At 38.2% G+C, this 23,139-nt stretch overlaps 1 protein-coding gene across 2 annotated transcripts; it reads right to left on the bottom strand.

Annotated features, from left to right (window-relative positions):
• Positions 1 to 2,240: 2,240 nt before the first annotated feature.
• Positions 2,241 to 22,629, bottom strand: LOC122888475 (oligophrenin-1-like). Of its 2 annotated transcripts, XM_044222960.1 has the most exons (24): positions 21,933 to 22,629; positions 20,582 to 20,677; positions 20,072 to 20,133; positions 19,079 to 19,150; positions 17,354 to 17,455; positions 17,145 to 17,255; positions 16,824 to 16,928; positions 16,596 to 16,725; positions 16,396 to 16,496; positions 16,107 to 16,198; positions 14,740 to 14,818; positions 12,228 to 12,261; positions 11,966 to 12,028; positions 11,351 to 11,425; positions 10,163 to 10,247; positions 9,634 to 9,692; positions 8,268 to 8,373; positions 7,997 to 8,156; positions 7,139 to 7,286; positions 5,877 to 6,185; positions 4,878 to 5,025; positions 4,665 to 4,715; positions 3,576 to 3,627; positions 2,241 to 3,425 (listed from the first exon to the last, which is right to left on the bottom strand). In XM_044222960.1, the coding sequence occupies exons 1-24, from the start codon at positions 22,084 to 22,086 to the stop codon at positions 3,420 to 3,422; spliced, it is 2,400 nt and encodes a 799-aa protein (XP_044078895.1). In that variant the 5' UTR covers positions 22,087 to 22,629; the 3' UTR covers positions 2,241 to 3,419. The 2 variants fall into 2 exon arrangements, 1 of the variants encoding a protein (XP_044078895.1); XR_006380709.1 differs by lacking the exons at positions 2,241 to 3,425; positions 3,576 to 3,627; positions 4,665 to 4,715; positions 4,878 to 5,025 and having other exon boundaries at positions 6,048 to 6,185; positions 7,055 to 7,286; positions 21,933 to 22,628.
• Positions 22,630 to 23,139: the final 510 nt, after the last annotated feature.

Genomic DNA, 23,139 nt, shown 5'->3' on the forward strand with positions numbered 1-23,139 from the left:
TACATTCCCAAAGTAAAGCAGCAGTGGAATACGTTAGCAGTAAATACATGTTTAATTCAGCTTGCACATCCTGTAAACAGTGTGCTTACTTCAAAGAGAACACACATTCTTTTGTTCTTGTGTGTGTGCTGCCCTATTTGAGTCTTAACACTTGACTGCATATTAATTTACTGAAGCTCAAGCTCTAATTAATTGCCATGAAATCGGCAAGGGAATTTCCACCGGTCCCTGATGTGGGCCAACCTACCACCAAGTCCACTGCTGAGGTTGGTACAGTAGATGTTAGAAATCGGGGTACAAGTTGGTAGATTTACATGTGGAATGAAAAGGGGCCGAGGCGAGGAGACAAGGCTCTGACTGGCAGTGAAGGTTGGAATGTGGTGGGAGGAGTGGATGGCAAAATAAATACAATGTCCCACTGCAAACATGTTTTTTCAAAACAGATGGAGGTCTCACAACTATACTGAACCACTGAGTGCATAATGTTAGTAACCATATTGTTCCTCTTTTTCATTTGGCTTTTTCATTTGATGTTTTAGGTGGGAAAGCAAGTGTTTAAATTAAGAATATCTTGCTTCTTAAATTGTTTTTTTCTTGAAACAGGATATTTGGATGGCAATAAATAGAGGTCAAACCTCATGGAGCCACATGACTAATTATGCTCCTCAAAGGCAGCATGGTTGAGTTTTAGTAAAAATCACAGTCGTAGTCAGATGGCTCTATGAGGTTTGTTCACATATGCAACACCACAGGGGATGGACTGGAGGGAGACACAGAGAGACATGGAAGTACAAGAAATTTACAGCATGGAAGAATATAAATTTTAGCTAGCAGCATGGCTCTAGGATGGAAATGTTGGTATGTCAATGGGTCCACCACTTTGGCCCAGACTGAAATACTAAAAACTATTGAATGGATTGCTATGAAATTTTATACAGACATTCATGTTCCTCTCAGGATGAATTGTAATAACTTTGGTGACCCCCAGACTTTTCCACTAGAGCCACCAGCAGGTTGACATTTGAAGTGAAATGTCTCAACTATCGGGTGGATTGCCATGAAATTTGATACACGCTGTTCCTCAGGATGAAGTGTAATAACTTTGGTGATCCCCTGACTTTGTATCAAGTGTCATCATCAGGTTAAGATTTAAATGTGTCTTATACTTTATTTTTGACTAAATACTTACAAAATTCCCATCAGCCTCAGCTGTACTTTGTGTTAAGTTCTAATTAGTAAATGCTAACACACTAAACTAAGATGATGAACATGGTAAACATTATACCTGCATGATGTTGCTGATGTTGACATCGTGAGCATGTTAGCTTGCATTTTGCTCAAAGCACCCCTGTGCCAGTATACAGCCTCACAGAGCCGCTAGCATGGCTCCTAATCTTTTTTTGTGATGTTATAAAATGTCATGGCAAAGATGAAAAATAAAATTAAAGCTGGCACACCTCTCCAATCAAACATTCTCAGCCAACATAAAGTGGGCAACAATTCATTCTTTGCAGATGTTATATTTGGGATCCCACAGGGTTCATTGTTTGGCCTCAGCATATTCCCCTCCATTTACATGCTCCTGATTGGATGTTTTTAAACAAGTACAACAAATATGTCAGAGAAGTTTAAACTTTCACCACACTAAATCTCTAGAAAATTATTTGCATCATTTTTTTTTAAGTGAATGATTCCAGTTTCGCACTTATGCCACCTTGTCAACAACGGTTTATATCTGTATACAAAAAAATAATAATAATAACTTAACAATCAAGCAATTTACTTTGTCACAAAAAGTGCTGGCTGTCACAGAGATTGCTACTGTTAAATGAAAACAAATGAGATGTTTGTTTTTTTTACTCCACTGATTCACCATGAATGTCATTGTCAGTGTAAAGCCAGTGGCCAGAAACATGAGTTAAACATTTTATGTTATCTCAAATCTGGCCAAACAGGTCTTAGAGAATTTTAAGTTCTTATATTTATTTCTTATTACATTAAAATGTTTCTAAAATTAAGCTGTACTGAGCTAATTTAAATTTGTACTTTCAGTTTGTACAAAAAATAATAGCTTGAATTCTTCCTGAACAAAAAGATAAGCTCACAAAACCCCAACTTTAGCATCTTTACAGGTCTTGTCGGCTTGTTTCACAAGCAAATGTGCACTTTGCACCAAGTTATATTACAGACCTGTCACATTATGGAGTGATAACTATTTTTACACATATCCATGAGTCATGTTAAGAACTCTTCATGTTTATTTTCCTTTTTGAAAAAAAAAAAACATAAAACAACCAGACAACAACCAGAATTTTCAAGTTGGGTTATCAAAAACCAAAACCAAAAATAAACAAGTGTAAAATTAACATAACCATTATAAGAACAAAACAAATAAAAACAACAGTTATTTTCACATATTGTAATGATCACTTTTGTTTCATATTAGACATGCTTTTTAATCCCAACAATACATTTGAGGTGTAACAAATTAAGATAAACTTCAAAGACTCTCCTGTACAACCTGGCCTACCTACATTAGGTCAGAAGTGAGGCAATGTACACTAGTAAATCAGTTTCAGTAATTCCCAATTAAACTTACACTACCATTATATTCAGTGTAAATTCAAACTACACTGACTGGAATACAGGCTGACACTTTATAGCAAAACACGTTTTTTGTAATGCCTCTTAAAAAGTGACTTATATTTTAATGACATCTTATGTCTCCACTGACATACATGATTCAGATTTTGATTTAAATATTACTACTAATAAATACTTTTTGAATGGACCAACTGAAATAGCATCCACAGAAATAATTATTCATAGATGTAGCTTAAAATTAATTTGCTTCATGCAGTTCCTTGACAGACCATTACATGTTAACATTGAGACTATTATTTCACATTTTCATATGAATAATGATTACATTTAGTCCATTTGTATGAATTATTATTCTTTGGGAGATCTATTTTACAATGCTAAAAACAAGCATTAAGAGTGTAGACAAGAAGACATCAAAGTAAGCTGTTATAAGCAGTTTAAGCAGTTTGTTCCCTCCATTGAAATTGGCCATTCAAACTTTTTAACACTGTAAAATGACTATTAAATATTGTAAAATTATTAAAATAGTACTGTTACTTCTTCCTAACTTTGGAACAACAATCAAACACTGAGCCAATTACTTTGGGAGCTCATTCACAAGTCAGTTTGCTACTGTGTTACCTTACAACACCATTCTTAATATTAAAAATCAAATGGAATCAAAAATATCCATTAAGTTCTATGGAGAGCCATTTCTTCAGTCTATCCGATAAGATCAAGATCCACTGAGTTCATTAGTGGTGTCTCCCTCCAGCTTGATGTGCACCCAACAGCACATGTAGAGGTCACATGATGTGGTCTGAGTCTGCTTAACATTAATTCTGAGGAAACAAAACAAACAGTCTGTCTCAAGTTCGAAACGAAACACATTCAAATACAGAAAACAAAACACCTTTCAGCTTATTACACAGGTACACTGTGACAGATTTAACAGCATAAACAATACTGAATAAAATTGCAGTAAATCTCACCTCTTTTTTTACATTTGTCACTGCTGATGATGGTGATGGAGAGGCCGGTGGACTAAATTAGAAGAGGAAAAACAAAACAATTACAAATCCATTTATGGTTTCAGCTCATCCACCAGACCACCCATGATCTGCCTTAAGGCCCCTAAACACTGTGTGATAACAGCGACCTTGCAGCTTCATTGCATCTCACACTGTGTGAAATGGGTCTAATAAAGTATTGGTTGCAATCTGTGTCAGACTGTACAATATACATTTTTGTCGAACTGTAAACAGGTCAGATTGTGCAACAAATGTCTGTTCAGAAGGTGCAACTTATTCAGCTCAGGGATAACAATCACAATCTGTGCCTCTGCTGTCCAAAGGACAAATATGAGCTTTATACGTCAGCACCCACACACCCTCCCTTTTAGACAAGTTAATGTAAACTGTACGTAACATTGATAGAGGAGATTACAATAAAGGAAGAAATAAACTCTCTTTGATAAAACTCCCACAAACTCTTCCCACTCAGGCATTCTTCATTTACAGCCTTCATCACAGGGAGGGCAGCAAGTACCTTAACTTGGACCATCCAAGCAAATCATAAAAGAGCAGATGTCTGTGTTTCCACCTCCATAATTACATCATCAGTAAGAGGAGTCTAGCCAAAATAGGAGAGGCCTAATGTAAGAATAGAGTCAGCATGCACATATAACAACACAATGAGTGTGTGTGTGTTTGTTTCATGTTCTTATATCCCGGTGGGGACTTTAACCTGAATGCACACTAACCCATGGGGATTTGTGTCTGAGATTGCTTTTTGAGGGTTAAGACTTGGTTTTAGGGTACAGGTTACAGTTGGGTTAAGGTGAGGGTAAGGGGCTAGGGAAAGCATCATGTCAATGACTGTCCCCCACAGGGACAGTGAAACAAACATATGTGTATGTGAGGCTCTGAATGGGAGCAAACAAAGTAAATATAGGATTTATGGTCTGAAAAGTGACAAACAGCACTAAACATCTAAATTATCTTCAGTAGTTAAATCTTTATAAGATCATTTATTCAGAGGTCAAACTGGAGCACAGAAAAAAGAAAATGGCTTTAACATACCTGCCGACTTGCCTAGAGGCATTCTCAAAAAACTTAGTTTTAGAGGCAACACTGCAGAAAAAGAAGAAAACAGACATGCTGTTGTTGAAAAACATATGATTCATCTTATATTTGAGATTCTTCAGTCTTCACTTTATTAGACCTCTTGACCCTGTCTGCATTTGCATACCTAAGAGTATCCCGAGAAAGGTGGCGGCAGACTTTTGCACTTACTAGGACGAGGGTGTGCCCTCGCTGCAGGCTGCACTCTGTGTCTTTTGTGGAGCGGGGTATCTGGAGGGGGGCTCAGGAGGCCTGACTGGGGGTCTACAAATAGCATGTTTCTCTGTGGACTTCGTTCTGGTCAGCCCATCAGAATCTCCTGAAAAACAAAAACAGTAGTTAGGCTTCATGTAACAATGCATGAGAACGAACAGGAATTAAGGAATATGCAATGAAATTGTAATTGCAAAATTAAGGACTGTGTTGGGTTAAGATATTAGATTAACATGTTTTGATGTTCACTACAATATGGATCTTCTGTTAGAATAACAAAAAATACATACAATGACATGCTGAGAGTTAAAGCCAACTTAGATACCTATTTTCTTGGGCAAATAATAATCAGTCATTAAGAAACATGCAAATCAGCAAAGACTTTGTCTGCAACCAAGCTCTTAACATTGACTGCTTCATCATCCACCACAAATACTTACATAACACTCATTTGATTTTCTGCTGATTACCAATTTCTTAGCAACACTGTTTACTTGATATAAACAAGTTAAAATCAAGCCCTTATTTGTTTAAAAATATATGAAATGGTGGAAAACCATAATAGCTAACTAAAAGCAAGGATAGAGCAGCTGGACATGTTGCAGCCCATGTCATACAGAGCAACACTGCTGGCACCACCATTCCCTCTACTACAACAACAAACAGCAACAATAAAAAGAAACAAATCAACAGGAAAGAAGGATGATTTTGAATGACTGTATGTAGCCACATGCATTGACAAAGGGAAAACGAGCAGGCTGACAATGTTCAACATTGTCTTTTTTTCATGTCCCCATATATCTGACCAGTACATCACATCTTTGATTTTTTCATTACACTATATCCCTTTGTCTCACTTTTTAAATCCTATAAAACCTGCATTTTTTTGTTGTTGACGATAAACTAAAGTATGATTGAAGAAAGTTTCAGCTACATAAACACAGGGTTCCATCATACCTTCTCTGTTGGCTGATGTGCCTTTAGGAGGTGGTCTTCTGCTCTGGAAGGATGGTACTCTGCTCACATAGACTCCAGATTCCCCATTTGCCGCTGAAGAAGAATCTGGCCTTTGCTTTGTATCACTTATCTTGCCAACGTCAGGGTCTGAGTGTCGGTCCTGACGGTTAGCTGGTCTGGGTATTAATACTTGTCTCGGAGGAGGGTCTCTTGGAACAAGTGGAGCACAGCTTGCAGGTTTTGTCCGCTGCAGGGGAACGGGGTTTGTAGAGACTTCCCCTTCCAAGCCAGAGCTGTCGTTCTGGCCATCTGTTACAAAGAAACAACATAGCGATTAATGCAAGGTACTGACTACTTGGAGTGGATTCAACAGCTACAACCTTACATCATAAAGAATGTGATGTTATTCTTGACATCTGAGTACATTGATTTAAGGCCTCAGTAAAATGTAAATGTTTTCCTCTATGAAATAATATAAATTATCTTCAATGTGCAAGACAAAGAAAAACATGCAAAGTACAGGAAAAATGTACTGAAGGTCACATAACAATACAATGTAAATGAATGTCAAAAACTAACTTAAATTGGTAATACAACTACTGGCACAGTACTTAAGACCACGCAGAAATGATTTGTTGGTTATTTGGCTATACCAAGTAGTAAGTTAAATAACAGTAACAGTTAAATATCACACAATGCAGGGAGGACAAGCTGCAGGTGCTCCAGATTTCTCTGCCACAGTGTATGGAGACGCACCCACTTAACAAGGGTTTTAAAGAGACAGAAAATGACATGATTTTGCCAGAAGCACTTGGAAAAAGAGGGAATGAGGGAAAAAGAAAGACTAATGTGAGATAAAAAACGTAGAGTAGATAAGTTTATTTGTATTGAATTAAAAAAGCACCAAAATAATTTCCTATCAACAATAACGGATGAGGTAATAAAGAATAAAGAAAGACAATGAATAGATTTTTACATTCTTTGACAAACAAATGAATGATTCCATGTTTAGGAATATGTAATAACTGTTTGGAATGGTATTTGATGGACAAACACACACTACAGAAAATCATATTTTTCTGTACTTAAGAAAATGTTAAGAAATGGCCCTGCAGGTGTGTTGTGGTACAAATCTTTCTGGAATGTTCTAAAACAACATTAAAAACAATCTACTTTACATTCAGCACAGATAGGATGGGATAATGATGAGGATGATGATGATGATGACGACAACAATCAGGCCAAGGGAGGCTGATAATTACTCTCTGTGTGCTGAAAGTGGTCGTGACTAAGAGCTTGATAAACACGAGGTGGCCGCTTGGAGATTGTGATGGGTTGCCGCTTTCTTGGGGTGATTCGCGGAGGAGGGACAGGTGGGGCGGTGCTGTCCTCTGGCATATAACTGAAGATCTGTGATCCCAAAAAAAGTTACTGTAAAAATTTGGTTCAGTAGCTATGGAAATGGACTTAGTACAAATACCAAATTAATGACATAGTGACTACTATGGCAAACACATGCCTCTGCTGCACAGTTTAACATTTTGGGAAATACACTTATTCACTTTCTTCCCAAGAGTTAGTTGAGAAGACTGACACCACTCACATGTCTGTACGCTATGAAGCTACAGCTAGCAGCCGACTAGCTTAGCTTAGCATAAATACTGGAAACAGGGGGAAACAGTTAGCCTTGCTCAGTCCAAAGGTATCGTTGGATCTCGTTTGTTTAATGCATATAAAAACAGAAGTGTAAAAATGTTAATTTGCCGTTTTACTGGGGGTTATGTATCGGCCAGGCCCAGTAACTTCCTGGAGTCTCCTGGCAACTGGTCCTGGCCAAAAAATAGTTTGGCACACAACTCCTCCTTGTTGTTTTCTTGTATGGATGAAAGAAACGAGACAAAACAATATAATTAATGAGCTGCTGGGGGTAGCTTCATATCTACTGTACAGACGTAAGAGTGGTATCGATCTTCTCAAACAGCTCTGGGCAAGAAAGCGAATAAGCATATTTACCAAAATGTTGAACTACTCCTTTAAGTGGTACAAAATGCTATGACTCCGATGGTCTTTTAAATTTTTTGGTCTCAGACCAGAAAAAGGCTGTTTACTCTAAAACCTACCTTTTTGTAGTCCTCAATCAGAATCTCAACGACAATATTTTGGAACTTGATATCCAACATGGCCGCCACTGTCTCCTCCTTTGCTCTCATCAATGTGGGTCCGAAGATAACAGCCATGTTTGAAGGAGTCATTAGGTTTTCTTCACTGTGACTGCACACACTGTGAACAAACATCAAGTTGCGTTATTACTCAGCTTATTTCAGAAAGAGAACAAAAGGCCCTGTGGGAGCAGTAAAAACTGTAAATCACAACAAGTTAGCTAGCACTTACTTGACCAAGTGTTTAATAAGCATCTCCAGCATCTCCCGATTCTTCTCTGGTATTTTGTAGGTAAGCGAATGAATTTCACTCAGTCGAAAGTCCAGATTATCTGACTCTGTGATACAAAGACAACACAAAGTTAGCTAATGGAGGAATTTAAAAGAATGGCATATATAAAGTTCATGATATATGGGCAGTTTATCTGCAGTATCTGTAGACCTAAATCATCACCATGTTGTACACTTAAGAAAAAATATCCCTGATATTTCTTTCCATGTAAATAATGTAGGTAAGGAAATTACTGATTTTTATAATGGTGGTATAATTTAAAACTCAGGTGCACTGAAAATATTTGTAATGAGTAAAAGAAATTATATATAAACATGAAATGTTTAACGCAATATGGAGTAGGGCACAGCCATACACTGCGATGGCATGTGATAGAATAAATATGAAAGTCATAGCCGTATAACGAGGAGCCCCCATTCAACTAATGAATTTTGACATTTCCAGGAAACTGAAGCCACCAGTTGTCTTCCTATAACATCCTGACAGAATGAGGCTGATGCTATTAAACTTATTGTCTTCTCTGTTTTACAATGATGTTGTGTGACAGATAAAAACAAACATGGGCTTCAGATTTCTTTTAGTGTCTTCCAGAGTGACCTAGTGCTGCTTGTTAAACTGCTGAACCTGCAGCCAGCACAGCATTGATGTACAAATGCCTCTTTTGTACCTAGCATTCTGGTTTTTAATCCAGGCAATGCTTATCCATGTTAAAGTAGATGTAAAGATAAACAAGATACATGGAAGATTCATAATTTCTAAAAAATAAAATCTAAAGAAAGATGATCTGAAATTTACACACAAACTGAGCATTTATCCTATACTTTATAGATTGTACAAGCTAATGGTCAACTGCGTCACTTAAATGTAACATATCCTTAAAACCAAGAAAAGACAACATTTAAGCTCAGTGTACATGTTCCATGCACACACGATTATATATTTTTTCTCATCTTTGCAAAAAGTATGTAGACTTTAGGAAGCACATCATGAATATACGCGCATGCAGAAATTGTTTTTCCCTATTGCATGCATGCATGCATACATACAGGTGAGGACATGTTTTGAGCAAAAGCACATACCAAGTTGCAAACTTCCTAATGTCTGTGACATCTAAACATTTTTTGTAAGGAAATGTTGTGGCACACCTTTTAGATTTTGAGGGAAACACCAGTGTGAATTCGAGACAAATTTTAACGGTAGTTGTAGAGCCGAGAGAGTTTAAAAAGGAGGCAAAAAAAAAAAAGCATGAACACACAAACAAAACTCCCTAATCTTAGCGCTGGATAATTTCCAAAACACATCTTACTTGCAGCACACATGAGGTCTCTGTGTAGACTGTAGGTCATCAGAGGTTCAGACAAGCTCCTGCAGATGAATACAGACACTCTTAAAAAAAGTGCAAGACCGCATGCAGTGCAATATAACTCTCCACATCAAACACAAGAAAAACAAAAAGCAGCATTCACTCATTATACAATTACACTAGAAAGCACTTAAAGAGCGCAAAATCTGTCAAGGCTGCATTTGTTATTTTAATGTGCATCTGGATCCACAGATTTTTGGAAAATAACTAAATCCTTGGAATATCAGGGATTTATACAAGGAAGAATTGTGCAACATTTCAAATGACCAATGACTTGTGACTAATTCAAATGTATTTAATAATGAATTTATTAGTATTATATTATAATTAATTTAATGTATCTATGAGATAAAATAGAAAACAGACAAATTTGATAATTACCACAATGTCAACCATAGATCTGGAACTATACAGTGTTATACAGTATTTTCCACAAATTTACTTTGTGTCTCCTACTCACACACAAACATACCTTAGATAAAACTTCAATGCACTTGTGATGGTTTTAACGTCCCAGTCGCTGCTGTGGAGATCCACATCTCCTGGGTTTGTGGGGTCTATGAAGGAGCAAATGCAGAAAATATTTAATGCCATTGTGTGAAAACCACCTGAGATTAATTCCTCGATTGAGCAAAGTAACTGGCTGGTTGTGACATGTGCTAGCCATAATTAAATAATAAGCAATATGGGGCTATATATTATAATAAATAATGCATAAAAAAAATGAATGGTGGCTGAATTCCATTTAGCTGCTACAATTTCAGGGTCCTGGTATTGTGCATGCTGGCTCACTGTCACACTATCACGGCTCACTGGGACACTTGAATAGAACAGAGACATTGTTAATGTTATTATTAACACATGCTTTTCATACTGTGACAAGTCAAAATATCTGCTGTGAAAAAGGTATTTAAGAAATATAATGCAGACTTGCAATAAGAGTTTTTTGGCCTTCTGGGGGCAGCAGAAACAAGCTGTAAAATGTTATTTAATTACCTTGTAAGTTGATATGGCTAATTTGTTAGCAAACAGTTGCCCATTTAATAACCATTCAACAGATACAGACCAACATTAGTGTTTATTTGGAGTTGTGTTTGTGGCCACCTGATGAATGTAAGTCCAACTATCACTCTCTTTTAGCTCTGTTTTTGTTCTCAACAGACTCCTGAGGGAAATATCTGGCTCTTGTACAGTTTGGTGGGTTTTGGTGGCTTTTTCACTGAAAATAGCAGCCTGCTGCAGCTAAAAACAAAGCTATGAGAGCAGTTAGAGTGAACCACAACATTAAAGTTGAGGGCCGGAAAATTAAAGCAGTGAGTTTAGATTTTACAAAGCTGAGCTGAGCTGAAGGGAACAGCAGAGTCGGGTGATAATTCTCTGTGGGCTTGCCACTACAAGTGTACACATTATGCATAGTTATTTTATCCATTGTTTAAAAAAAAAAAAAAAAGAATGAATAGCCACTTTGAGGAACAGCACTCTGGAGCAGGATCATTATGAGTCAGTGACCTGCTGACATCTCCTCGTCATTCATACAGACGAGCTTCACCAAAGTTGCAGAACCTGTTACTGTATGTTGTACAACAAGGCAGACAAGCCCAACTGAAGAAACACAGTGAATGGACAGATGTAGAACATGTTCACAGGCTTATTTCCTTACCAAAGAAGGCATTTAAAAGCTTCTGCACTTGGATGTTGCTGCCAACTGTTCTGTACACTCCTTCTTGTGTGACTCCTGGAAAGAGGAGAGGGGGAGGTAAAAAGAAAAAAAGGGAGTGTAATCTGGACAAATACAGAGCAATGGAAATGTACCACATGCATCTCTTCAGAGCTTGCATGAGCCAGAATTAAGATACAGAATTAATTTGAGACTAAACAGTGGTCCGTGCTCAGATCATGAGTCAAATTACATGCTTATGGCTTGAGTACTTAATTCCATTCGTGTAAGATGAATCAACCTACTGGATAACATATTGTGACTGTAGAATTATAAGGTTAAATCCGTCTTCAAGACAGGTTTGAGATATTGGGCTTTAAAGTTTAAGCATGCATGGAGATTTTTGTTAAAGAAGTAACAGTCAAAAATCTTTCCTTAATAAAAATCAGACAGGCAGACCTTAATAGTGTGGGATAGAGATGTGATGATTCCCTGAGAGCAGCCTGCAGGCGTAGCATCAACATGTAACCTACGACTCAACTACGCCCCCTTCAGGGCGAGTAGGCAAAGTAACAGACCTAAAGACAGCTGGGATAAAACTCTAATGGGACCCTTTACCTTTTGTTTCGATGTAGTTGATGCACTTTCGCACAAACTTGAATCCAGTTTCATTCAGTTCCACTGTGAAAGTAAAAAAGTCGAAACAAAATGAGCAGATTTAACAGCAAACAATAGACAATACTTCTGATTGTTAAAACATGAATACAGATTCATTCAGTGACATGAGATGTAAAGTGAGACATCACTGTATTGCTATCTAGCTACATCTCATAACATCAACATCACAACTTAACTTTAAGGGTAATGATGATTGACTTACTTTCAGCTTGCTTGTGAATTGGGGAATGATAGATCTGAAATGGAAAAAAAATGTAAAAGTAAATTGAAAACTGTGAAACATATTGAAAAATCTACAACTAGCTAGCTAGAAATAAAGCTGCTCCACTGAAACCAACTTCCTGAATACAATGATAGCTTCCGGGATAGTTTATGAGACTATTTGGGCAGATTTAAATGACATAAAAGTAATAATAATGGAAACGGAGAGAAAAAGGATGAGGAGACAGAATGAATACTGAATAAAAAAAACAACCAAACAAATGAAAAGAATTCAGTTTACTCTTGGCAGCAGTTTGGCAAAGCTTTAATATTAAAACCAGTACATGACTACAGGCATAGTCACCAGTAACTCAAACCCAGGACATTCAACTCAGAGACCAGTCAGACTGTCACATGTGGTAGTTTTTATATCAAGCTTTGTCTAATTCTTCCCCCAAAATAGCAGATTTTGATCTCTTTTTTCCACTCTGTTGCCCTCACCACTGGACGTCAGAGCTCAGGGCCTGCTACAGAGCAGCTGGGTACAGTACAGAAAAGTCTTGTTAAAGGACTCCTCAGCAGGGTGTGTGTTTGTTGTCACAGGCGGCTGAAGTGTGAAATATCACTGTCACACCCTGTTTATTTAGGCCTGAAAATATAACAATAAATATTTACTAAAGTAACGTGGGTTCTGTTTGGCAATGAGTTACTTTAATTCAGAAAATAAGTCACATGGCAGCTATGCTTTAGAACTGACACATCTGATCTATGGATGCAAAGATAATGAAGCTACCATCAGAGGAATTACTGACAATGAAAACTGAGCTTTTTTCCAATATTTGAATCATTGTTTTCATTTCTGTGGCTGAAAAAGATAATTGCCAAAATGTCCAATTGCTTAGGCAAGTTTGGAGAGGAACATGCAAGCATTTTTCTCTTTTTCCCTACACTTTAATGCCAAATAGCTTTAACTTATTAAGAGCTTCAGTGGAAAGTGCACAAAAGGGGGCCTTGAAGTGATCTGTAAGTGTAGTATTACATTTGTCATTTTGGCACACAGGTTCAAGCATGTCACCCACTTCTTGGTTTGGAGATGTGACAAATTTGCCAAAGCAGAGACTTATGGACTGTAATGGATCAGCTGGCTGCCTGTAGAGGCCAGAGTCAGTCTGGTTTTGCTTTCAGAGCTCCTGGGGATGTTTATTATGGGCACAAAAAGATTACTGATTAATTTGCAGATCCTTTTCTCAGTTAATTGGTAGTTGTTTTGTCAGTAAAATGTCAGAAAATAGTGAAAACCTGAGGTCACAAGAATACCCAAAAATATGACTGAGGGGAAGAAGCCATGCTGCACCTTATATTTCAGCTACTCAAAAGGCTAAAGGGCATTCAGAGTGTAATAAAGTCAACAGGGTCAGTGTGACAGAAGACATTATGCTAAAAGAACGCCACAGAGTTGATCCTTGTCCGGACTGAAAGCTCAGAGACTCTGCAGACCTGGCAGTAGGACAGTGCAGTGGCTCTTTGCTTGAGAATATCTGGGCAAAGTGGGTGGAAAAGCTCTTGTGAAATAATTACGATATACAAAAGTCATTAGGGAAGTTGCACAGGAAGAGGGCACTGAAAAGTGTGCCTTCTGTTATTTTCACATCCTTAGCTACAGGTTATTTGTTTTGTCCGCAACTCACATGACATTCACCACTAAACCTAAACCGTCTGACATGAAAAAGATCTGACAAGAACTGCAGAGACAGCAAAAGGGAAAGCAACATATTGGTTAAAGCTACAACCAAAAGAAGAATTAACAATGCCTTAAATTTTGCTAGTAAGGCTATTTGGTATTTCATCGCCTCAAAACAGCTGAATACAAAGACAGACCATGGGAGCAGCAGGGTTTGGCAGATCAAACATTTGGCAGGAAGCTTTCCATTAACACCTAAATATGATTATAAGAGCAAACAAAAATCACTAATGGCATGAACTCCGCCCTGCTGTAAGGGGCTATTAAGACTAACCAGGTGCCATCATTTAGCCGTACACTGAAGACATAATGTGCCTAAGAAGCTTAATACCATCTCTCACACATCTGTAATAGAGAAGCCATAATGAGATACCCTGCCATACCTGCAGTGCTTAACAAATGTCAAATGTGAGCTGTCATGTGCATTACATGATGGATTAGATTTTTATTTTTTTTTTTAAACATGACATTGTGATTACAGATTTAACTACCTGACAACATTTAAAGAGCTTTTATTCTGAAAAACAAAAAACAAAACAAACAACAACACAGGCTTGGATGGACTCAGATATGCAGATTGGAAATGGAAACTGCCATTGGGAGTTTTATGTGTCACCCCAATAGCCAGTAGCCATGTCAACCCCCCTTCCCCTCCCCCCAGTAGCAGACTCCATATTGCATTGAAGATATTTTGGCAGTAAAGCAGCTTTCATAAAAATGATATCTTGGAGAAGAATAATCCTAAATGAGATGAGCTGAGAAATTAACTCACAGGCTCTTTTCCATCCATGGCCTCCATCCACAGCTTCCTCTCTCCCTCCGAAAGAGCCTGGAAAGTGACGGGTGTGTTTCTATGGAAACAGTAACAAATGCCATTAAAGAGAGAACATTGTAATTGTGTTATTCAGTTACAGGATGTAGTCATACAGTATCCAACTATTGTGAATTTAAACTTTTTTAAGATCTTTCACGTCACAGACCTTTCAAGCAAAACAAGGTAGAAAAAAATAACAAGAACAGCTTTGAAGGACTATGAAATAACGGATAACATCCCATGTGGTAATGATGGGAGGTATAAATGGAGATGAATAAGACAAGCATGAAGAGATGATGAAATTCCATTGTAGCAATCTGTCTACTGCAGAAGCAACAAAATCTGGTGCCAGATTTTACAGCTTGTAGGCTACTGGATCAATTGTTAACTAAGACAACTGTGTTACGAGTTTAAAGCTTCGAGTTTAAAAACTGCACTAATCAACTAACTATAAAAACCTTTAAAAACTCTTATAAATAACTTTTCTATCAACTTTAACAGTTAAAGAGATAACCCTGATATTTATAGAAGTTTGGCATAGAAGATCTAAATTAGTTTCTATGATGTTAGTGATTTAATGCTTTTCCTGATTTGGTCAGTACACATGAAACAGCCAATTCAACACTCATGTACGTGTCTCCATCCTGCAAACTGGAATGAAGACAATTTCAGCAAACCCAGGATATTAAGAAGAGAGCCCTGTACTAGTATTCACTGTTCTTCTGCTCCTTCTAGGAAGGTCAAAGGTCAGGGTCAGGTACTAGCACTGGGAGCATTTCAGGGACATTCAGGTGGGCGGATGGCTTACCTTAAAACATCCTGAGGTGACAATATTATCTACACAGCACTGCCACCTTCAGTTTATCAAACAGCCAACTCCTCATAATGTTGTTGTTCACTTCACACACACTGGCACAGATTAGTTGCTTAATATTCAGAGACACTTTCAAGCACTTAATGCATAATTCAAGCAGCTTTTAAACCTTTAAAACACCCCGTCGACACTCCAAGTATTTCCACAGATTTCAAGAAACTTGAATATGACAGAGCTGCCTGTGGCTCAAGTGTCTATTAAAATGCATGTTGTCCTGAATAGCCTGCATATATAAACATGAGCTTGTTGTGTTCCGTCCCCTGAAATCACTGAGTTTGCCATCTGTTTCCAGCATGTGTCCATTGCTTAGGGATTGTTTGGGCTACAGTCCATTTAGCCCTCACACTCTGTCCTTGTAAGACACCTGTTCACCTCGCCGCCTGAACCTGTTTATCCCACAGGGCTTTCACGTTGCCTCATCACATAGTTTCTCAAATTTGTTTGCACTAACCTCTCGATAGTTTCCACGTCAAAGCAGAAGCGCTTGTCTATGGACTCTGTCTTCCGGCGGATGCAGGATTTCAGCTTCAGCTGTGTAGGGCCCTGCAGGGAAAGAGACAAAGTTGGAAAGTGGTCGGTACGTGTGATGGAGACAATGACAGTAGAGCAAGGAGCCTGAGGATATAAACTAGCTATAGATACTGTAGATGTCAGACATATTACAGGTACTCAGATGTTTGTCTGTGGCTATGAGTGGTTGATATGTAGTAACAACTACATATTTCTTTTCAGTAAAGCACCTGTTTAGTTGTAGGCTTCTGTTCACAAGGCACCATGACCAGCAGTCTCCCCTCCTTATGATACTTGCAATAATATTTGACCCATGACACGCCCAAAGCCCCTGTTGGGACAAAAGAAACAGGACAGGCCTTGTCAGGGGGGATTCAAGCAAGAGCTCGTAAAAGTATCAAGCTTCTGTATAAGCAGATGATACACTTACACTTCTCCTGACAGTACAGATAACCCTCCATCGGCAGAAAACTGTGCATTTTACAGATCTGGGATGGGTGTTTCATTCTCTTCATCAGCTCCTCCATCTCCTCGCGAGTGCTCTCATAGTGGTTTCGTGTCTGCAGGCAAAATCAGATAGCACTTTAGAATCTTATGGACGTCCGATTAAAGAATATTAAATCTAACGGCATCATTCGTTGCCAGTAACACCACTTACGTTCTGCAAGCTGAGCTGCAGTTCTTGCTTGTAAGGCATGAAGTCCTGAGTCATCTCCACCGTCAGGTTGTTGAGCGTTAAAATGCTGTGCAGAAACGCCAGCACCTGTCCAACCAAAACATGAATTACATTACTTAAGATTATTGTCAAGAAGAGTCAAAACAAAGGAACCGCTGCCATAAAGAGTGGACGAATGACTACTGGGATTTGTTTGTCTATCATTAAGTTTTTCCTCTGAAGTGTAATGTATATTTCCTCGATCTCTTGTTACATATGTGTGGCAACAAAGAGGAAGAGTGGGAGACCACAGGCAGAACTCACAGGCTCCACCACATCAAACTTCTTCCTGTCCTGCACCTGATGGATCTGGTACACATACTCCACTGACGATTCATAGAAGTTCACTCGCTCTTTGTCTAGGAGGTCATCAGCCTGTAATTTAAAAAAAAAAACATTTCAAACAGTGGCCTATTTGTCAAACTCAGTTCTACATTTCACTACCCAACTGATGAATACTTTTTGTACTTCACCTCTTGAAGTTGACTTTCTTTCTTCTTGGCAGAAAGATTCAGGTGTTTGTCTACCTGGGAGTAATATTTTTCACTCTCTTTCTCAAACTTCTTTTTCTTTTCCTGCAGGACAGATGTGTTAATTGTGAAAATGAAAGATTATTGTGTTACTAAATCAAGTAAGATTTATTTTTTTTATCTGGCAAGACAAATAGTGTTTAGAATGTTTTAGGTATCCTGTCCTTTCATTCAAATCACGACATGCTCTCAGAAACTAATACTTGCAAAATGTTTATTTTGAGCACATTTTGTAGGCCAATACTGGATATTTCAGGCTGATACCAATACCTTAAAATATTCGAGAATGTTAGCCATTATTCAGTTTTTTACATTAAAAAGCAATTCAAATGATCACATTTGAGACATGACGGTTGGTGTTGAATAAGGGGTACCAGAGTTCATCTGTGGGGTTACATCAGACCAAAAAAAAAAAAGGTTGGGGACTGTGCTAGTAAATTTTATTTTGAACACTTTCACTGTTGTTCTCTTCTTTTTAGAACATTGTTCACTCACATGTACATTCTCATTGTAAAGGACATGATACCTTTTCTGTTGTGGAGAAAACCATGATTTTCTTAACCGGTACATTATTTTATTGAAATTACTAGTTATTGTTTTTAAAATAGGACAAAAATGCATGTACTTCTGAATAAGCTGCAGTGTTTTGTTACATTTAGTTATTGGAACAAGCAAAAAACATGGTTAGATAAGTCGTACATTCATTCATTAAGTTTTTAAATACATTTTTAATATGAATTAATTAAGTCATCTAGGACCTGTATATTTCATGCATATTTCACTTGCATTTAGCAATTACATAAATATCAACACAGCAGCAGAAATATGAGAAGTGGCTAGTTAATAAATACACTGAGGGGGACAAAACTTTGATCACCAAATGTCATGCTGAATAATCAAGGGGATCTCCCACTGAGTTTCCCAATGATTTTAACACCTTAGAAAAACATCAGCTGTTCTCAACTACAAAACTGCTTTCCTTTCAACACAATGTCTTTACACATTAAAGACTTGGTCAAAGAGGAAGAAGAGACTTATGTTATTATTCTTAAAACAGGTACATTTTCATGCATACATTTAAAAATAGATTTGGGGAAGTAGCTTATAACATCCTGTTTGGTCTGTGTAAGTAGCTCATTTCATAGGCCAGGAGCTACTATCCCTGGTTGAAAACTACGCCATTAAACTAGAAAAAAAAAGATTATAATATAATATTCTTCATGACTCCTCTTACCCTGCTAACCATCTTATTAACTTTCTCCCTTCTTTTAAAAGACTTCATTAAAGAGAATCATTAATGTGCTGCTATTATTCCTGTAAGACACTGTAATGGTATGTATACACTGATAGCATCCCCTTGGGAATGCTTGTTTTAATTATTTATTATCATTACTTAATTTCCTTTTAGGTCCTAAGATGGCCACTGTCTGTGAGGTGGGGTTCTTGTTGTTTTTGTTTTGTGTGAGCTCACCAAACTAAATTCCTATCGACTACGTTGAAATGGCATTTAAGTATTGAATCTGAATCTTGTATGATGATTTGACTCTCCATGCACAGAAACAGATATCAAACTATGAACAGTGCTTCCAGTGCTGACTCAAGAACTTTTGTTCACAGGAATGAGCCACATTTCACTTACAGAGCAGAAGAATCAGTAAAAACACTCACTTTTGTTACTCCTATTTTCTCCTTTCTGAACTTCTCCAACGGCTTGATGAGCAGATCGGAGGCGTTCTGAACCTGGACAGGCAAACACGGAGCAGCCGTTACTACGTGATGTACACACACACACACACACACATACTGCCCTACCATATGTAGGACACACTCTTCCACACAGTACGTTTGTAGATCAGCTGGGTCATCTGTGGGGCACAAACATGTTGAAAAGAGTTTGGAAACAGATGTCTTGTGTGTAAGCGTGAAAATGTATATTTCATAACCTCTCTTACACGCCATTGCAATTTACCAGATGACCTTCAGTTGTACAATTAGATCTCTATCCAGAAAACCCAGTCTAACAGGAACTGCTAGTCCTAGTGTCATGACTTGATTGCTGACGTGTAAGGCCAGAGGACGAAACAAAGAAGATTATATTGTGGCTGAGTTTACCTGGCTAGGTAAAAGAGGAAAGACGTGGGAAAACTTGTGTGTAATAACAATAAAAAATAATAAAAAATAAAGCTAATTGGTTAAATTAGAACACCAGAGAATAAACTATTCAGTCATTTACAGAATAATAAAGTGTGTGAAACAACAGCAGCAGAAGTGAGGAAAACAGCATGAAAATGTATCAAGTAGGCAATATGGAACCAATAACAAAAAGGGAACAAGACAAACAAGAGGAGAACTGATAGCTAAATACTTAACACCATTCCTCTTAACAGGCATACACAAGGCCACACATTTACTCATACAGTATCTAGGTGTGTGGATGTGTCTTGTCTTGAGACAGATGGAATGTCTCCTATACAACAAAGGTGTTGATTTTGCATCATAATAAACAGAAAGATAGTTTGTTAGTTATCCATAACAGCATGTGCCAAAGGTTTCCTTCCAAGTGGTCTAATCTTTAGTGTGGGGTATGTTAATGTGGTTTCTAATATCTAATGAGGGTTCAAATAGGATGCCGAGTCAGCGTGGAGGAAGTTGATAACCCACCAGCATCATCCTGTCGTGCTCTACTTCCTGCAGGAGTCCAGCGAACTCCTGGAACGACTGAGCTGGGGATGCAAACACAAAGATGATGGCCGGAATAAAGACTTCGCACATTCTTATCCTAACTGTCTGACGCAGGAAACGCAAGATAAAAAAAAAAAAAAAAGAGTTTCTTACAAACGTGCATTAAAATAGACTTTATGATGATCTTTTTTTATATACACATTTGCCATTAAGCTATAAGGCAGAAGTTTCTGTTTTGTTTCCTGTATCCTCACATTCAAGCTGTGAAGAATTACCAGCTGGCTGCCAAAAATGTTCCTCTCCACTGAGCAGGGGAAGTCTTTTTGAAACTGCTTAATCTGATGTAAAATTTGTACTTTCCCCATATAGTATTGGTAAACAGAAAAAACAGCTGGAATAAGGCATGAAATGTTCTGCAAGTTCTCTACAAGTAATAGTCAGTAAATTAAAAAAGTGTGTATTGTTAAGGAGCATGGCTGTATTACTTACTAATGTTAATCTCATCATCTGTCAGGGAGTCACCGATGACATCGAACTGGAACGTGCTGAGAGTCTGGGAGAACTTCTGTACTGCCAAAGAATAGCCTATAAAAAAGAAAATGTAGTCCTGAAACATCTGAGTGGAGCTCCAAATGCCTCGATCACACCTACCATTAACTGAAATATAAAATTCTTTATCGTTCTTTAAATTCAACCCAACTCTCATGAAGTGCAGTCCAGGATTTCTGTAACTGTGCGTTTTGCTTTTTTCTCTGGTAGGAAAGTTTAAAGATTCAGCCAGTATGTGCAATATATTATCCATGCTATGACTGGGTTTTATTATCAAAACAAAACAGAGACTGTCAGATCAGTACTGTAGGGCACTTTGCCTGAGGAATCTGGACTCATATTTTAAATCCCTCGTTTTGTAATGGAACAGTTTCCAGTCGTTCAATCATTTCACGTGTTTTTTTTTCATCAACAAATTGTGTTTTCTGTTAAATTTGTTTATTTTGGATTCTTGCTTTAATTGTACCTTTTCACAGGACTTTTATTGTAAACAAAGAACAGGCATATTTCACAACACTTACAGCTGGAGATCAGTGTTAAAAGTGAAAAGTGAGTGAGCAGTGAGTCTTGATCGTTAGGACTTGAGATAAAAATGTGATAAAATTCATGAATATGTCTTGGTGCAGTTTACCCCGGCAACAAGCACCCGTGACCTCTGGCTATTATCTGAACTGAATATACAGTAGGACCCTCATCGCTCTGCAGCGCTACTACAGCACCTACAATGACAGTTTCTGTTTTCGAGGAAAAAGCTTGTCATTGGTGATTTGGACATCAGAATGGTGTCTTGGCGAGTCAAAACAAACAGTGTTCCCCCTCGTGGGTGCCACAGTGACCCACATATACACATCTACTGTATGCTCTCACTGGCTGTGGGCCATACTATGAGTTTGACTGGTCCCACACTACAACCAGCAGCAGAGAGATGACAGGCAACATCCCACACAGAGAGGAGAGGTGGAAAAGCAACACATGGATAGATGCATATCCTGCAAAAGAAGCCAGCTGTTGTGCAGTTTGGAAACAAACAGAGCTTGTCATCCTGCACATCTGCATCAGACCCATGGCCTTTCAAAGCAGGCTGCTTGGTGTTCTCCCAGGGAAGCACTAGCACCTCCCTGAATGTGCCTCTCCCAGCCACCCACATTGATCCTGTAGGCCCTTAAAAAGGCCCCACTGATGCTGATCCTCTGTCAAGCCTCATCACACCACTATATCTACATGCAGTGTGCAAAAAAGCTGTTACTGATTTAAAAACAAGAGAGATCAGATTTAAGCATGCTTAACTTACCCCTGATTGCAGTGATAACACTGTTGCCATCTTTTATCAACTCTTTGAGGAATTTGCTTGTCCTCTCCAGCTCCAGTTCATAACACTTGAGAGTCTCTCGAAAGTCCGGGCTGTCCAGATAGCAGTCACTAAACTCCAGAGGAGGATGCCCCATCTTGTAGACTACTGGATTTTAGACAATAGAAACACTGGATTTGTTTTAGTGAGCCACGCAGCTACGCTCGTCTATCGCACACTGCTCGTAGCTGCTCAGTTGAAGCGACCCTACACTCTCATCTGTTCAGAGGAGCAGAAACCATGGTGTCCGTGGGAGCCTGCGGCAACAGCTGGTCGAATATGAAGTGCACTACACAGTGAAGAGGCACGGTTTGATTGACTTCCCTCTTCTGCTCGTCTGACGGGCGGTCTAAACTGTACTTTATTGGTATCCTGGTCCTCTTTGCCACTTTTTCCTTGTTGCGGTGTCGTGATTAGAAGAGCGGCTAGAATCCCTTTGGACGCGTCCCATTCCGAAATATTTTACACTTTCATGAAACCTCCTTCTGTCATTTACCATGGTTATAAATCGATTTTTGATTTGTAATGTTAACAGCACGCTATTAAACCTCTGAATAAGTGTTAGTGAAAAAAAAATTCTAACAGAGACGCCATACACATCCTTAAGTCCCACATACTTACAAAGAGCGTGCCACAAAGCTGAATGGGACGTAACCACCTGGCTGTGGACACGCTAAAAACTCCCTCCTTTCCACACCCAGGAGGTTCTTAAAGGGGCAGCTGCACAGTTGGCGTAATTGTGTTGACGATGCTGCATTCAAGGGCTGTCGGAAATCTGTCCGTCAGCATTCTGCACTCATAAATGGGCCAGAACAAATCAGTAATAACAACGAGGAAAGTGGAATTTAAGTTAAGAAATAGTCATAGCCCAGTGATAATATATTTTTTAACAATAATAATTATGAATACATATATACATACATGCATCTATAGATAGATAGATAGATAGATAGATAGATAGATAGATAGATAGATAGATAGATAGATAGATAGATAGATAGATAGATAGATAGATAGATAGATAGATAGATAGATAGATAGATAGATAATGCAGCTACTTTATACAAATATAAAGGCAGATTACATACACAACACAATCTTTACAGTCTGAGCCTGTTCACTGTCAAATACCCTTTATAGTAAAATGTAT

This window comes from Siniperca chuatsi, linkage group LG14, assembly GCF_020085105.1.
Source record: "Siniperca chuatsi isolate FFG_IHB_CAS linkage group LG14, ASM2008510v1, whole genome shotgun sequence".
NCBI lineage: Eukaryota > Metazoa > Chordata > Actinopteri > Centrarchiformes > Sinipercidae > Siniperca > Siniperca chuatsi.

What these genes read in the sequence shown, in the direction of transcription:
- LOC122888475 (XM_044222960.1), bottom strand. Translation starts at nt 22,086, where the DNA reads ATGGGGCATCCTCCTCTGGAGTTTAGTGACTGCTATCTGGACAGCCCG. An exon ending in TCTGTACTGTCAGGAGAAGT is followed by an intron (nt 16,497 to 16,595) that starts GTAAGTGTATCA and finishes TTGTCCCAACAG; the next exon opens with GGGCTTTGGGCGTGTCATGG. An exon ending in GACGTGGAAACTATCGAGAG is followed by an intron (nt 14,819 to 16,106) that starts GTTAGTGCAAAC and finishes CTGTTTCCATAG; the next exon opens with AAACACACCCGTCACTTTCC.